Source organism: Epinephelus moara, chromosome 1 (genome assembly GCF_006386435.1).
Source record: "Epinephelus moara isolate mb chromosome 1, YSFRI_EMoa_1.0, whole genome shotgun sequence".
Taxonomy (NCBI): Eukaryota; Metazoa; Chordata; class Actinopteri; order Perciformes; family Serranidae; genus Epinephelus; species Epinephelus moara.
Window position 1 is genome coordinate 39,558,057 of NC_065506.1, and position 15,610 is coordinate 39,573,666.

Genomic DNA, 15,610 nt, shown 5'->3' on the forward strand with positions numbered 1-15,610 from the left:
GACAAAGGTATGACTGATGCTCTTGTTATTCAAAAGTTTTCCTTCCATTCCTCACCAACAACAATCCCACTTCGGAACATGCACCACCATCTGCTGGTTTGACCAGGCCAGATACTAAACCATCTTCTCTGGCAGACTTTAAACTGCGAATGCTGAGGTGGAGCAAAATTATTGTGTGCAGCAGATGGCTCCGATCATCGGTGAAGCGGTGCAACAGTACTCAGTTGTAGTGTAAAGTAGTCATTAGACTAAGCAGTGCTAACAGAATGTTAGAAAATCAGTAGTCCACCATTATTATGCCTCTGCGCTAGCAAAAGCCGCGGCTGTAGGCATTATGTTTTCAGGTTGTCTGTCTTTCTGTTCCAATCTCAGGAACACGTTTAGGGAATTTTTTCACATGTGGCACAAACGTCCACTTGGACTCAACAATGAACTGATTAGAATTTGGTGGTCAAAAGTTAAAGTTAGTGTGACCTTGCATCCGTCTCATTTTCGTGAATGCAATATCTCAAGAAGGCCTTGAAGGAGTTTCCTCAAATTTGGCACAAATGTCCACTTGGATTAAAAAATGAAATGATTAGAATTTGGTGGTTGAAGGTCAAAGGTCAAGGCCATTGTGACCTCACAAAACATGTTTTTGGCCAAGAATTTATACGCTAATCATGACAAAATTTCACACACATATGTAATAGGATAACATGATGGTGTGATGAGATTTTATATTCAAAAGGTCAAAGGTCAGCTTCACTGTGACATCATAATAATCTGCAAAAACACTTTGCTGGCCATCACTTAGCGTCACAACTCAGGAACGGAAAGGGAGACATTTGATTGGATACTGAATTGGTGACACTAATATTGGGTGCCCACTTTGAAACTGTACTTCTGTGCTGCCGGGTCGAAGATGTGTGTGAAGCATCCGTGTTTTCACAGACATGGATGCTTGACTGGTTTGCAGAGGCATATAAATACAAGGCGGTAGTTCTTTTCCAGCGTATGCTCATTACACAAAGCAATAATGGGTATTTGGAGTTTTGATAAATAGGCACCGTAAAAGGCATTTAAACAGCCTTCATTTTAGTGACCTAAAACTCTGTTTGCCTGTGGACGAGAGGTCAAAACGTTGAGGAAATGTCAGTTTTCAAAAATATCTGTATTTCTGTATATGTGTAGACGGGGCCTAAATCGTCTTTTTTGTGAGCCCCTGTAATGTTATTAATAAATCACTCTTTTATCTGCACATTTGGCTTCAGATTAAAGGTCTTTAAACTCTTGTTGCATGGTGCACCATTATTCGTTATTAATTAATTAATGAATCTGAGAGTACCCAGTCACTGTCCTATGTCTTGATCCACAGCTTTTTTCTTGTCTTTGTATGTTTTTATTGACCATTCAGGCTCACCATGTCTTGTGCTCTTTGTGTGCACTGCTCCATTGTGTTTTTGCATAGGAGAGATATTGCCTTCAGAGTCACTGCAGCAGTTTGTAGTTGGAGGTGAAGAAGCATGCAAACACTTGGTGGATGGCAGTGCATCCACCTCGTCCTTGATGCTAATGTTTTACTAATCAAACCTTTCGTCAGCTGCAGTTCTCACTATTGTGGTCCCAAAACTCTGTCCAGATTTGAAGGACTCAAATTCAGCCCTTGTGATATTTAACCTACTAATTTAAGCAGTCCGCTCGTGTTTGTTGTTTCTTTTTGCTTCATCTGGAGCCTCGCTCGTCTACATATGGGTTTAATGTGTGTCTCTGTCCGCAGGTGCTGCTGTTTCTTCAAGCGAAAACGGAAGAAGAACACGCCGAGGCACAAATGATCATCCACCACCGGCCTGAAAGTTCCGAGTGTCCGGCTCAGTTGATCGTGATTTCAGAAATCGATAAGGTCCCATTCAGAATAAAAAGAGGGAGACAACTTTAAGATCGTGATTGAATTGTTCTCTAATGGGACCCGTTTAAAAATGGTTTGTTGAGATATACAAGATGCTTGTGTCTTTTGATGGGAGTCCTTTTTTAATTGTTTTTTTTTTTTTTTTTTCCCTCCTCCGAGATGTGTGGGAATGTTTTGCAGGCCAGTCGTCCAAACGGGGAATCTTTTTGTTGGAATTTTTGCAGAGGTTTTTGTTTTTTCGTCCCCAAGACACCCAGCATTTGTGTTTTTCTCTCTTTGTTTTTGGCATCTTTTTTGCTCCTGTTTTTCTGTGGTATTGTAAAGGAAGATACCGATCTTCCTGTGGAATCTTGCCACATTCAGCCTGCTATGATTTCTGTTTTCATTTCCCCTTCTGTCAAGTCCCGGCTCCAAACGGTTCGCCCCGCGTTAGTTTGCTAACTCATTTTGACACAAAGCCCTTTTGGTCATTCCTGACGTGGGACTGAATGTAAACCTCAACACACGAGGAGCCAAGAGTGTCACTGCCTACCTTCAGGCACACAGAGCATCAGTCTGCCATTTGGCCCCTGCACTTTTTTTCCTCCAAAGAGGTCAACCCTGGCACTGGGACCCCGGGCCTGAGAGAACAGAAGACCAGAGACGCCTCCTGCACTGTGTTCTCTGAGGACGATTTCTGCTCATGCTGCTTGGTTAAAGCACTCCCCTTAACCACGCCGCTGTCAGACACACTACAGTCTCTTTTTGACTCACATGCAGTTTTGCTCCTGTCGGCTTTGTGATAATGAGCAGCAACCTGACACTTGTACATGGGGCTGGAAAAAAAAAATGCTATTTATGCTATTTATCTCTTGGTTGCCACCAGTTTTCTTACTAATTCTAAAACATACACACTGAATGTATGGACAGAAACATAAATGACTGTGGAGCGTTTATATAATCTGTCATGCGCATGGGAAGGAAATTGCAGTTTGAGTTAAGACCAATGTTTAAAAAAAGGAAAAAAGTGAGACCAAAACGAACTGGATCAGAGGGTGGGAGGGTCTTAATAATGTGATGGTTAATAACGGACTGTACACCAGTACACACTGGGGGATGTTGCTTTGGAACGACAAGAGAAACTGGCGTGATGTGCTTTGGAGATGGAATCACAGCCTCTCGACGCTACTGTCCAATGCCTTAACCCCAACCGACCAACCGACCGACCACCACATCACATCACCACTTGGATAAACAAGCTGTCAGCATGATGGTTGCGAGATCTGCAGCGCAATTCTTTGGGGTCGCTTGTATAATAAAGCCCAAAGTTGCGGACTGTTCCCCAGCTAGTATCAGAGCAGTTAATGACTTCCCTTGTAACACTGAGGATGTATTCCCGAGAGAGAGCGATGCCAAATGGAAGGTTTGGTGTCATGGTGTTAAGATGTCCCCTGCCCCGCCTCCCCCTGCGTGTCAAGTCTGAAGACCCCCTGTGCTGCAAAGCGATGTTTTAAGTTTGGACGACTCTGCTGAACCCACCGGCCCCTCTCCGCCTCGACGCTGAGGGAGGAAACACGAGCGAGGGCGGATAAGTGAAAGTGTCCATAGCATTTTTATGATTTTCATTTAGTGTCATGGAGGACTGCCTTGAAACAATATCCTCGATATGTCACCTTGCCTATCCTCCGAACAGAGAGTGAATTACCGTACATAGGTGTTTTATTTTTTTATTTTATATCTTGCTAATGTGAATTTTTTGTTTTTGTTTATTTTTTTTCCATTCCAAATAGCCATGGTTTTATGGGGAAAGAGAGGGTAACAAAAAAAAGCTTGAGACCATGACTGCACTACATTTGTTGACCCCGGCTTTCCCTGACGAGACCCTGCCTTCTTAATACTGTACTTTAAACGTGCTTATTTACTTTAATTGTAGCTGCCTCGTGTGCTAGGCCTTTTCCTATAGGGTGCAGGGAATACACTTTAAATTGACTTTTATCCCCACCCGCTCCTTTTATTTGTGCCATGACACCCTCCTCCCTAACATCCACCCTTTCCTCTCTACACACACACACGCACACACATACACATAAATGCACACAATCACACATGCAAGTCCTAGATGATTAAACTCTGAGCAGAGTATGGAGATAGATTTGTCTCGATGTTATTTGTGTGAACAGATCGACGATCCATGTGGTAATGTGTAATCTGTAAATATAAACCAGTCTCTGAAAATACAAAAAAGGCAGATTATTTTGCAAATATAAAACAGATCTGCAAATACAGAAAAAAATTTCCACAAATTAAGAAAAAAAATCTGTGAATGTATTTAATTAATAATAAAAAATAACAAGTGTAGAATTGAGATTCAAAAATAAAAATTGGACTCATTAATTTCTGCTTGGAAGTTGTAAATGTTAGGATGGAACAATTGTTTATTTATTTGTAAATTAATTAAATGTATTCACATAAATTTATATTTTAAAATTTAGGAATTTAAAAATGTATTTAAATTTAATAAAATTTATTTAAATTAAGATTTATTTGAATTTATTTAAATTTAAACATTTATTTTTAGTCTTTGTGTTTGCATATACATTTTATAAAAAACAGTTTTTTCTTTTTTTTATCTGGAAGTTGTTTTATATTTACAGATGACACATTAACACATGTATTGTTGACTTGTTCGCACAAATAACATCAGGACAAATCTATCTTGGTGTCGGAGTGTTAGATTTGACGTTTTGTGGACCTGCTCCATCATCTTTTAGAAATGTTGTAGATGTTGCAAACTATCTCAATGAATCAGTATGTAAACCTGCTTGTTGCGTGTATTTACACTGTATAGCTTTCGGTTTCTTCTCACCCCCCCCCAACATGTCAGTTACTCCGAGGTCTAAGTTATTGTGTTATTGAAAGTACTTGAATATGAAAATCTTACGGGACCTTTTTTCTGTTTGTTTTTATTTCCTTGGTCATTGTCATAGTAATTCCACGCATAGGATTTGAGGGGAATGGTGGGAAAACGGGCTATTTGAATGACAGGTATTCATTTCTTTGAGATGTCTTAGTGCCTCTTGAGTGTGTCGGACAGGTGTGAGACTCACCTGCGGAGTCCTGTGTTAGCTGGTGTGAACGACCGGACGAGGGTCGGGGATGGTGTTTTCACCCAGTTGCAGTCAGATGTTGGTTTGGAGGTTTAAAATCACATTTTCGTCTCTGTGAAAAATCACCGTTAGTGTACTTTGATCTGTCGTCGGTGAAATCCCTCATTTGCTCAGACACCAAACCTGTGAACATCTGCTGCCTGTGATCGTCCCCCACAAAGCATCAGCGGCGCCCGGACTGTTTCGTTTCAGCTACCTGAGAAAAGTTGAAAGTATTTCTGTGTAGTGAGATGGATATCCAGACTATATAGCCTTCAACGTTCCCCCCTGAATTCCCTGAGTGCCATTCCTGAGACTACTACTACTAGCCCATGCCTTTTACCTGTGCCAGGAAAAATATGAAGTTGAATGTTTTTTGACCATTCCACCTTGTGTCCTTGACGTGTCCACTGTCATTTTGAGAAATTGCAGAGCAACGTGGCTCAGATTCAGTACCAGGAAGTGTTGTTAAAGAGTGTCTGGGGAGAAAAAAGTGTTTTATGAGTCGCTCCTGTTGGTTTCTTTCTCTTACGTTGAAACCAATAGCATTTTATCGACCATTATTTCAGAGTTGTGACTGGTCATCTTTGCAACATCTGCTTCTTAAACTGTAGGTCGCCTAGCTGTTAAGCTCCCGGCTGAAATGGTAGATATAGATATATTACTCTGATGTATTTACTTTTTACTCTCTGGGCCTCATACAGAGCGATATAGGAGTACTCTGTATGGTTTGTATCTGCATGGCTTATCTGGCGACGACAGCCGCGGCCTCTGTCTCCAGTGAATCTCTCTCACCTGTCGGGCTCACGCACCGTTGGGTCAGTGAGATGTTTCGGCTTCCAGTCCTCATGTAAGATAAATAACTTTCTCATGTCTTCTCACAGCACATTCCATTTCAGTTCCCATTATTTCTGATGATACTTCACTTCGGTCAGACTCGTGTTTATGGCTTTGGTTGTGTGTAAATCACATTCCTGTGTGTCAAAGCTGTGTAAATCAAAGCAAAGGACAGTTAAAAGTGTGAATGAATGGCTTTAGGTCTTTATGGGTTCTCTGGCACTTTTTTCCTTGTTGCTGTACTGTAGAATTGTCTTGGATTTACTGTATATTTTTCTTTGAGGGAGAGGTTTAGGGTGACATTTACTGCAATATTGTGATGATTATTTGAAAATTGTAAATTGTACAGAGTTCACAATTATACTCTTTGTTCTTTCTGTTGGGATTCCATATAAAAGATGTATTATTTGATTTTTTTTTGTTTTTGTTTTTGTTTCCTCTCAGACTGTGGAAAATCAAATTGTACAGCTCCAAGAGTTTATCCTCCCCTCAGCATTGTTTTTTTTTTCTTTTTCTCAGAGCTATGATTAAGAGAAATCTTAAAACTGTAAATAAATATTATTGTGTTGAAATATGAATGTCACTTCAAAAATGTATTTGAATGAGTTAGTCAAGGGCTTCAAGAATGAAGGACCCACATTTCTTCTTTTTATGGTTTCATATTTTTAATTTACAGAAAGGTAAAAGTCCTTTTTATCTGAGATGCCTATGGTTTTTTTTTTTTCTCCTCCTTGGATTCATATAATATAATGTGTCACACACGAACCTTATAAAATCACTTTTTATTCCCTCCACACCTAAAGGGAAACTCCAGTTTGCACCCTTTTTTATGTAAAATAAAAGATCTCTCCACCTTGTGGGAACGTCTCTGAGGTGATTTTGTATTAGTTGACTTTGATGATGAATCCAGATAGTTGACGCTAATGTCGGAGCAGACATGACTTGTGTTTTCTTTAGATGCTCAGTGCCTGTGTCGAGACTTCAGTCTGACGCTTTGGAACTTCTTATCCGATCTTGTCTGTTTTCAGATTAAATTAAACATCTGATTTTAATCGTGTGGCTGAAGTAAACTGTTTTTACGTTTGGAGAGTAGGGGACGTTTTTTTTCTTTTTATATATCCTCCTGAGACTCAAGCTTTTGTTTGGTATGCATTTTCAATTTCTCGTAGTTATTTTGGACTCGTAGGACCTGATAAGTAAAAAAACTAGACATTGACAACGATAATTAGGTCCCAATGTCCTCAAACAAGACGCCAATAAAGTTCTAATGTCCTCAAACGAGACCACGTCCCAGTGTTCTCGAACGAGACGACAATAAAGTCCTTATGCCCTCAAAGGAGACAACAATAAAGCCCCAATGTCCTCAAACAAGACTATGTCCCGGTGTCCTTAAACTAGACGATAATAAATTCCAAATGTCCTCAAACGATATGACAATAATGGCCCTAGCTTTTGTTTGGTATGCAATTTCTCCTAGTTATTTGGGATCAGTAGGACCTGATAAATATAAAAGACTAAATATTTTCAACAATAACAAAATCCTAGTGTTGTCAAATGAGACGACAGTAAAGCCCCAGTGTCCTCAAATCACACAATAAAGTCCCAATGTCCTCAAATGAGTACTTCCTAATTAACAGTGTCTTAGCTTGTTACTGTTGCTAAAATTGGTCAAATTTGTTGCCGTATCAAACTTTAAACTTTATCGATTATAAATAAACAAGTTTCAACCATAAAATGTGATCAGGTTTTGGACCTTGTCCACTTCTGTGTTAGGATCGGCTGCAGGCTGACTTGGCAGAGATGGCTGCCATCTTGTTTTTACATGGATTAGTGTATTGTGCTCTTACTACCACTAGATGACAACCGGTCTGAGTTAAGTAGAAAAAAGTATTAGGTCAAGAAAACCAAAAATGTGATGTCCTCATGTGAGGTCACAGGGCCTCAGGAGGACATGGAGTTCATGATAACAGGATTATTCTCCAATGTTTCTCTCTTCCCTGTTATTAGAAATTTAACAACATAAGGTCCTGATGAACACAGAAAGCATTTTGCGGGTTGCAAAACGTGAGGTGCACCAGACTGCCTTTTTTTTAAATTGAATACCACTAGTAAAAAAAAATACTTGCTGTGCCTTTTTATTGGTGCCAGGCAGCCACCCCCTGACGTCCTTACACTAATCTTTCCATGTAATAAAACTTACGTTTGTTTTTTGAGGCAGACGTTACTTGCTGTAGCTCTGGTTGAGGGTGAGGGTCAGCAGATAGTTTGTTGGGCACAGGGAAACAGAGATCTGTGTGGGTACATGAGACCCTAAAAAAAGAGGGTGGATCATGGGGAGTACCACCAGTTGGTCCAGGAGCTTGTCCTCCATGATGGCCGTTTCCAGGCACATTTTAGGATAACACAGGGGCAGTTTGACAACCTGCTGTTTATCATCGGGTCGTATAGCTCTGGGTATCCAGCAACTGCTACCACCAGTTTTTTCTTCAGTGTTTACCAATTATAAACTCCTTGTCCTGACCACCACAGAAGGCCCGCCTCTCAAATCACCTGATTGGACAATGGGAAAATTAATGTGGGGTGTTTTTCCGCTCTGAGTTGAAGTTTTTTCAACTCGAGTTCAGGGTGCTGTGGCAAAAACAGCAGGCACCTGGAACACAGAAATGTGAGGCATGTTGTGATGCAAAAAAACACAAGCAAAAAGCTTAAGTCTCATTAAAAACAATTACAAAAAGGCACCTCCAGCTGCTAAAATGCTTTCTGTGTGATCAGGGCCTTACAAGAGCCTGTTCTCTGGCCAACACGGGCCTGCTCTCTGTATGAGCCCCCCTCATCCCATGGGCCCCACTGCAACCACACTGCCTACCCTGTCTATATTTACGCCCCTGACCCAAGCTGTTACCAATTAGTGCAGTCCCAGTGAAATGTGTATAAAACATATATTTATATAGGTAATTTAATGCGGGGACATTACTTTTAAGGGATTATTTTGTAATTCCGGCATTTGCTTTTTTATAATTTAGGTAAAGGATTTAATAACCTTATCCACCAGTGATCTTCGTGTGCACATCTCACCTCCTGCCGCTAGTCGTCGCTGTGGGCCACACGCGGTGGTGTGCGGTGGCAGCAGCGGTTGTAAACTATAAACTTCCTGCATGAACATCCGGTGTTTCTCTTCCGCCGGTCCAAGTCAAGATGGTGGGTAACACAGAGAGCACTTCACCTTACAAGCCCGCACAATCCTCTTCAATCCTCACTGTCTGTCCGCTCAGTGAGCGGCTACAAGCATCACTCTGTTCACTTACGACATAAAGATCTCTAAACGATGGATTTGAACTTATTTACTGGCGTGTAAGATGTTTAAAACACAGGCTAAATGTTCGGAAGTTACAGGCTAACTGGCAACCAAACGGTCACAAATAACACCGCAATATAATTATTTATTCAAAGTAACATTGCTGGTCTTATTCGGGTTGTGTTAACAGCTTTTATCACTTAACTTCGCGACCGTTAATAACAGGAATGCAGTGTCTTCTTCATGGACAGTTAAACTGTAGTTTAAGGAGTAACGTTACGATAACGACGGTGTACAAGTCCAGAACAGGTGTCACAGCTCTTCAGTTTTTGATAGTGGAATTATCCTTTAAAACTAACAACCTGAAGCTGCTTTAATGACACTTTAACTCCACATTTTACCTTGGAAACAGTGTCTACTGGTGCTATGATTTTCAGGTCAGAAAACTGACTGACTTGTGTCTTACATAGGCTCCAGGTGTGATAATTTTCTAACATTCAGTGATCAAACTGCTCTTAATTTGCTCTTCGTGGCTTTCAAACAAATTTAAACTCTAACATTAGGAGCTGAGGAAACTTGTAAGTTGACCTCAAGATGTAGAAACCCCTCTGCAGTGCAGTTGCACTGATGTCATGTGAGGACATTGATGTATTTGGTCACAAGAAGTGGAAATGTGAAGCTGTGATTTTAGGCTGTTGACATTTACTGTAGACACATAGTGGTAAATGTCACTTTTTGAGTCTGTCTAGATGTCTTGATGATATGATGACACTTAATTCATTGGGCACGACTAAACACAAGTATACCTTAATTATTCATTTCAAAAATACCATCCTCGCTGAAAGTATAACCAGTTTGTTCCCAGTCTCCAACTTTTTGACAGTTTAATCGGCTGTTGCAGCTGAGTGAAATTAAGACGCCCATGCTGTGGTCTAGGGCAGGACATCCACAACACGAACCTGACTGACATTTTATTTAAGATTATAAAAATTATGTAAAAGCACAAGCATCAAGATATTTGGTTTAGTCAGTAATGCCCATGATCTGTACTCCTTGACCAGTGCAATTAAAGTAATTGAAACAACATGATTTTCCTCCTCTTTAAAGGCTACATCCCTCTGGCATGTTTTATTAATAAATTTCTCACTGATGGTGTGTCTGTTTGGTTTGTCTTCAGGGGCGAGTCAGGACCAAGACAGTCAAGAAGGCCGCCAGGGTCATCATTGAGAAATACTACACACGCCTGGGCAGTGACTTCCACACCAACAAGAGGGTGTGCGAGGAGATCGCCATCATCCCCAGCAAGCCTCTGCGCAACAAAATTGCAGGGTAAGTGTAATTGGCTGCTATTTTGGAGTGTGTGTTGTGTTCTGCAGGGACGTGCACTCTTGCTGGCTGGTGTTCACTTGCTCAGACCTCCCATCAGTGTTACATGATTTGTCCACTAGTGATAGTGTGTTTGTTTGCAGCCTGGTACACCTCGAATTTGATGGTGACATGAAAGCACAAAACAAGCGGTTTGATGCTTGCAGCAGAGAGTATCGTATTTTGGAATGCATTGCACGTTTTAGTGTAAGATGTGTAGAAATTAACATGGTTTCACTGAGCAGTTTTGTATGGACTGTGCATTTTTTAAGTGCTCGAAGATCCATTTATCTCTGAACTTAAACGTGCATATGAGAAATAGTTTACACCCAAGGGAAATTCAGCTAGACTCAGTAGTGAAGGAGGCATAGCACACCTGCTACTGAATAAACCAATTTATAAATAAATCCATGTAAAGCATAATTCAGCCTCTGTGAAAGGTGATATATTGATGTTTAACAGTGTGTTTTTTAAGAAACCAAACCATTAAGATTTTTGACAGCAGTCAGATTAGTTAGCATTATGTTTTTGCAGTGACTGCTTTTCCTTTTAGAGGATGTTAAAATGTAGTTTGATCCCTCGGTCATTAATTTATGCAGTCTAGATGAAATGTAGCGGGGGTTCCACACCCTACCACATCAGAGGTGGGGGAGCGATGAAGTTGAGCACAACTTTTCCAAGGTTTGTTATTGTAAGAAAATTGATATTCCCAGAGAGGGAAACTATGGGGACAGAGTGTGTCTCATGTCGTACACCTCTGAAGGTGTGTCGCAGGTCCTTCAGCTCTCTGCTAAATATGTGCTAAATGTATGCTGTTATGTCGGTTTGCAAATAGTGGTGGTTTTCGTTTTGTGGTTGCTGTTGGACGGTGGTTGCAGACCATGGGTGATATCATCAGTTTAGTCAGGTTTTAGTGACATCATAGCTTAAATAAAACATCATCTCACTTATTCAGTCACTGAGCAAAATAAGGTTGAACAGTGAAAAAGTTGAAAACAATGACACACAAACACCGACACCATCAGAACACATCACACTGGCGAGCAGCACACAAAAAGCAACGACATACACTATATAAACATGACACAATCAACGGGGCCTGTTGTTCAGAGCAGCAATGGCTGCAGGAATCAGGCTTTTCCCGAAGCGAGCCCATCTGCACCTCAGCGTTTTATACCTGCGTCCTGAGGGCAGCAGGGCAAGATGTTCTTGTGCTTATTGATTGAGTGCTGTGATGACCATAAGTATTCGTCTGGCTGATGTGGATTTAATAATATCCGTCTGACTGTCACAGCAGTAGAGAGCAGCGACGCTTGCTGTCATTGCCTGATCGCAGTTAAATGAGAGTGAAACATCAGCCTTTATATTTTTAACAGCTGCAGTTAAATTATCTGACAACAAAACAGCTTTGCAGGAATTAATACTTCAGTATGCTAGAGGTTTGGTGTTATTTGTTGTACCTCTGGTCTTATTATTTTTATTTTTGGGCTTCGGACAGGTTAATTCTCAACCTAAGTAACTCTCAGTTTCTCTTAGTAAGCCCCCACCTATCTCCCTCACAGTTACGAGAAATATCAGGGGAAAACTTTCCCTGGTGTGATTTTCTCAATTTTATATGGTGGGTTGGAGCTTCTGAGTCTCTTCTGGTTCTGTTTGGTCTTGACCTCATTTGATGTTGAGTTTGAGAGATGACTAAAAAGTGGCTGATACAGACGATTATCTTGAAAAGCACATTCTTTGCTTAGAGAGACTTCTTCTAAGTCTTGCTGCCCTTAGCACCATGTAGTTTGTTTTGAAATGACAACATCCAAGTTACTGATGCTTGTGCTTATTGTTCTTATAGGCTGAACAATGTGTGGTGTTTATGTAATCTTAAATAAGTAATAAAATAATTTTTAACTATATTCTGCGTGCTCTGTTCTTTGAGTGGAGCCATTTAAGTGGTGTTTGTGCTGAAGAAACTGGTGCTGACGTGTTGGTTTGCTGGATTACAGTTTGTGTGTCGCAGTTATTTTTGTGTTTTGATTAAACTGTTCTCATGGCTCCCACCATTCTGTGTGGACCAGACTTGACTACCTTGTTGTACTTTTCCTAGACAGCCGGAGGTCAGTCGAGTGCTTCCTCAGCAGACGATGATTGCGGAGCACTTAAGTTGAATTTATCTGTTTTGGAGGGTTTTTACTGCTTTACTTGCTGAATTAATTTTCTATGCTTTCTATTGATGTTGCAAAATCCAGAATGTATTGGGGTGGCCATACGGGTTAAAAATTGAACGTGTTCCCATTGTGTTAATTTTCTCAGGGAATGTAAGTCACAGTCATTTATGTTTTTTTAACTGACTTATCTCTGTATCATGAACTTGAGAGCAGCTGCACAATACCTTTTAGTTTTAGTGACACAATACCAATTCCAGCTGCAACAAGTGTTTTCACTATTGGTTAGTATTTTTATGACTATGAATTGTCTAAAATGTTGAGAAATATTCAGCACAAGTTACCGAGGTAATGTCCCAAAATTACTAATAAAACTAAGTAATAAATCAGTTAACAATATATAAAACTGAGGGGAAAAGTGTCTCTAAATTAGCAATCAGCTAACACTTAATGCAGGAGTTATACACTACTTTGTGTAGTGTTAAGTTGTTGATTTGTTCCTTATACCTGTAATGACCCTGTGCTCCTGACTGTCTCTCAGGTATGTGACACATCTGATGAAGCGCATCCAGCGCGGTCCAGTCAGAGGAATCTCCATCAAGCTGCAGGAGGAGGAGAGAGAGAGGAGGGACAACTACGTCCCAGAGGTCAGTGCACACTCTTTACTTTGTCTTATCTGTGAGTGGGTTTCAAGAGACAAGACAGTTCTTGCTTTGGTTTGGAAACTCACACCTTAAAATTTTATCCATGTTTTGGTTTGATAATGAATGGTAAAACTGACAGTTGCAAACAAGTTAACAAACTTTAATAGATCATGTTGCACAATTCAGAAAGCTAAGTTTTTGTTTATATCTCATCCTTTAGATTTCTGCCCTGGACCAGGAGCTCATCGAGGTGGATCCTGACACAAAGGAAATGCTCAAGATGCTGGTGAGTGTAAAACACATTTCTTGTTTTCTTAGTGACAGATGACAAACTGTTTTCTGAAGATTCTCACTGTGGCCACAAAGAAATTCAAATTCCATCAGAATAATCTGTATGGACTTGTAGGCAGCTGTCATGGCAAACATATCAGGTTATTTGATGAGCATGTTTACAACAAATGTTGACCAAAGTGCACTTACAGAAAATGATTACATTCAGATAATGACACAAACGTGATTATGAAAATCAGAAAGTCTAAGACTCAAATAATTTTGGATGCATCATAAGAGCATTAAAGGCACAGGAAATTCCAGGTGAATAAAACCTGAATATTTTGTGCATGTAATCGTCGTCATGATCTACTGTGCGTCACTCAATTTCTTAGTAGCAAACAAACTTACATAAAATGAGAAACTACTCATCTTATGCCACCAGGTTGTAAATGTGGCATGAATACCACTGGGTCATACAGTAAGGGAAAAGTTTGCAACTGACGACCGGTTGGATTTAAAAAAACAAACAAAAAAAGCTTAATATTTTTATGAGAACAGGTATCCTGCTTTCAGAGAGGCCGAGCAAATGCATTTATCTTTACTGTGAGTGAAATCCAGTCAGTGTGGTCACATGTGATGATACATCCTGCGTTAAATCATCACGAGTCATGCATTAGTGAAGCGGCATGACTTCAGTATATGATTCATATCCTTATTATGAAGTGTTACCTATATAATAACTCTACATCTACTTATGCCTCTGTTATTTTACCGTAATCATGACGTCTGTTTCCTCTTCTTCTTCAGGATTTCGGTGGCCTCTCCAACCTTCAAGTCACTCAGCCAACTATTGGAATGAACTTCAAAACACCACGAGGGCTATAAAATCATGTGATCATGCTCTCAATAAAGAGACAGAGTTGTTAAGAAATGTCCCTCTCTTTTATTTTTACCCAGAAAGTGATGATGAACATTTCTGAAATGATATCTGAACAGCAGAATGGAACACAGCAAAAACAACCAGACCATGTGTATACACCCAACAAAGTGTCAGACTATCAGGCTGACGTGGAGCCTGTCAGGAAGAGACAGACAACCATTCACTCTCACTACAGTTTTTATGAGTTATGGTATACAACACTATAACTTTATGACATACTGTACTATGACTTTTTTAAATCTCATGGTTATGATATACTATACCAAGGGTTCTCAGAATTCTAAGTGCCAATGTAAGGAGCCAGCATATGATGGAAGCGCATTGGTAAAGTGCACACATACAATATCTTTTCCATCTCACTTCCACGTTAAACTGCCCAGTTGTTTACTATCAAAGGGGCCACGCCTCCACAGATCTCTAACATGCCAGTCCAGGGGTGTCAAAAATACGGCCCGGGGGCCAAAACCGGCCCACCAAAGGGTCCAATCTGGCCCACTGGATGAAGGCTCAAAGGTTTCAGGAGCAATTTATACACCGATTAGATACTTAATGTAACATACTGCCTCTGAGACTTCTCCACCCTGACCAGAATACAGCTCTCTGAAGTAATTTTTTCTGTGGTCACATTAATGTTGAACATTATGCAAAATATCATCAACCAGCAGCTTCAGTACAAAAACTGTACCAGACTTCTGTCTTAAAACAATGAGTGGAACTCTGTTGTTAAGACACTGCCAAAACTATTGATTCGTAAATGGTTTGTAAGGCAGCGGATGACTTCACCTGCTTCTTCAACAGCTTCCACTTTAGTGGGACTGGAACATAATGAAAAAAGACATGTAATGAAAGCTAGTAATTGTAACTTGCACATATTTTTCTTAATATACACTGCTCAAAAAAATAAAGGGAACACTAAAATAACACATCCCAGATCTGAATGAATGAAAAATTCTTATTAAATACTTTGTTCTTTACATAGTTGAATGTGCTGACAACAAAATCACACAAAAATTATCAATGGAAATCAAATTTATTAACCCATGGAGGTCTGGATTTGGAGTCACACTCAAAATTAAAGTGGAAAAACACA

At 40.1% G+C, this 15,610-nt stretch overlaps 2 protein-coding genes across 5 annotated transcripts in view; both read left to right on the top strand.

The window, feature by feature from the left end:
* Window positions 1-6,707, top strand: part of csnk1g1 (casein kinase 1, gamma 1) — a 52,566-nt gene extending 45,859 nt beyond the window's left edge. For all 4 annotated transcript variants that reach the window (XM_050039643.1, XM_050039752.1, XM_050039587.1 and 1 more), the window contains one exon: window positions 1,760-6,707. In XM_050039643.1, coding sequence (XP_049895600.1) covers window positions 1,760-1,814 — 55 coding nt within the window. In that variant the 3' untranslated portion in view covers window positions 1,815-6,707. The remainder of the gene's footprint in view (window positions 1-1,759) is intronic.
* A 2,231-nt stretch (window positions 6,708-8,938) lies between these two features.
* On the top strand, window positions 8,939-14,511 carry LOC126394903 (40S ribosomal protein S17-like). The gene is made up of 5 exons (XM_050052051.1): window positions 8,939-9,048; window positions 10,323-10,474; window positions 13,205-13,310; window positions 13,528-13,593; window positions 14,388-14,511. Exons 1-5 carry the CDS (start codon window positions 9,046-9,048, stop codon window positions 14,463-14,465), a joined length of 405 nt encoding a protein of 134 aa, XP_049908008.1. The 5' UTR covers window positions 8,939-9,045; the 3' UTR covers window positions 14,466-14,511.
* The last annotated feature ends 1,099 nt before the right edge of the window (window positions 14,512-15,610 follow it).

What these genes read in the sequence shown, in the direction of transcription:
- LOC126394903 (XM_050052051.1), top strand. An exon ending in GGGACAACTACGTCCCAGAG is followed by an intron (nt 13,311 to 13,527) that starts GTCAGTGCACAC and finishes CTCATCCTTTAG; the next exon opens with ATTTCTGCCCTGGACCAGGA. An exon ending in AGGAAATGCTCAAGATGCTG is followed by an intron (nt 13,594 to 14,387) that starts GTGAGTGTAAAA and finishes CTTCTTCTTCAG; the next exon opens with GATTTCGGTGGCCTCTCCAA.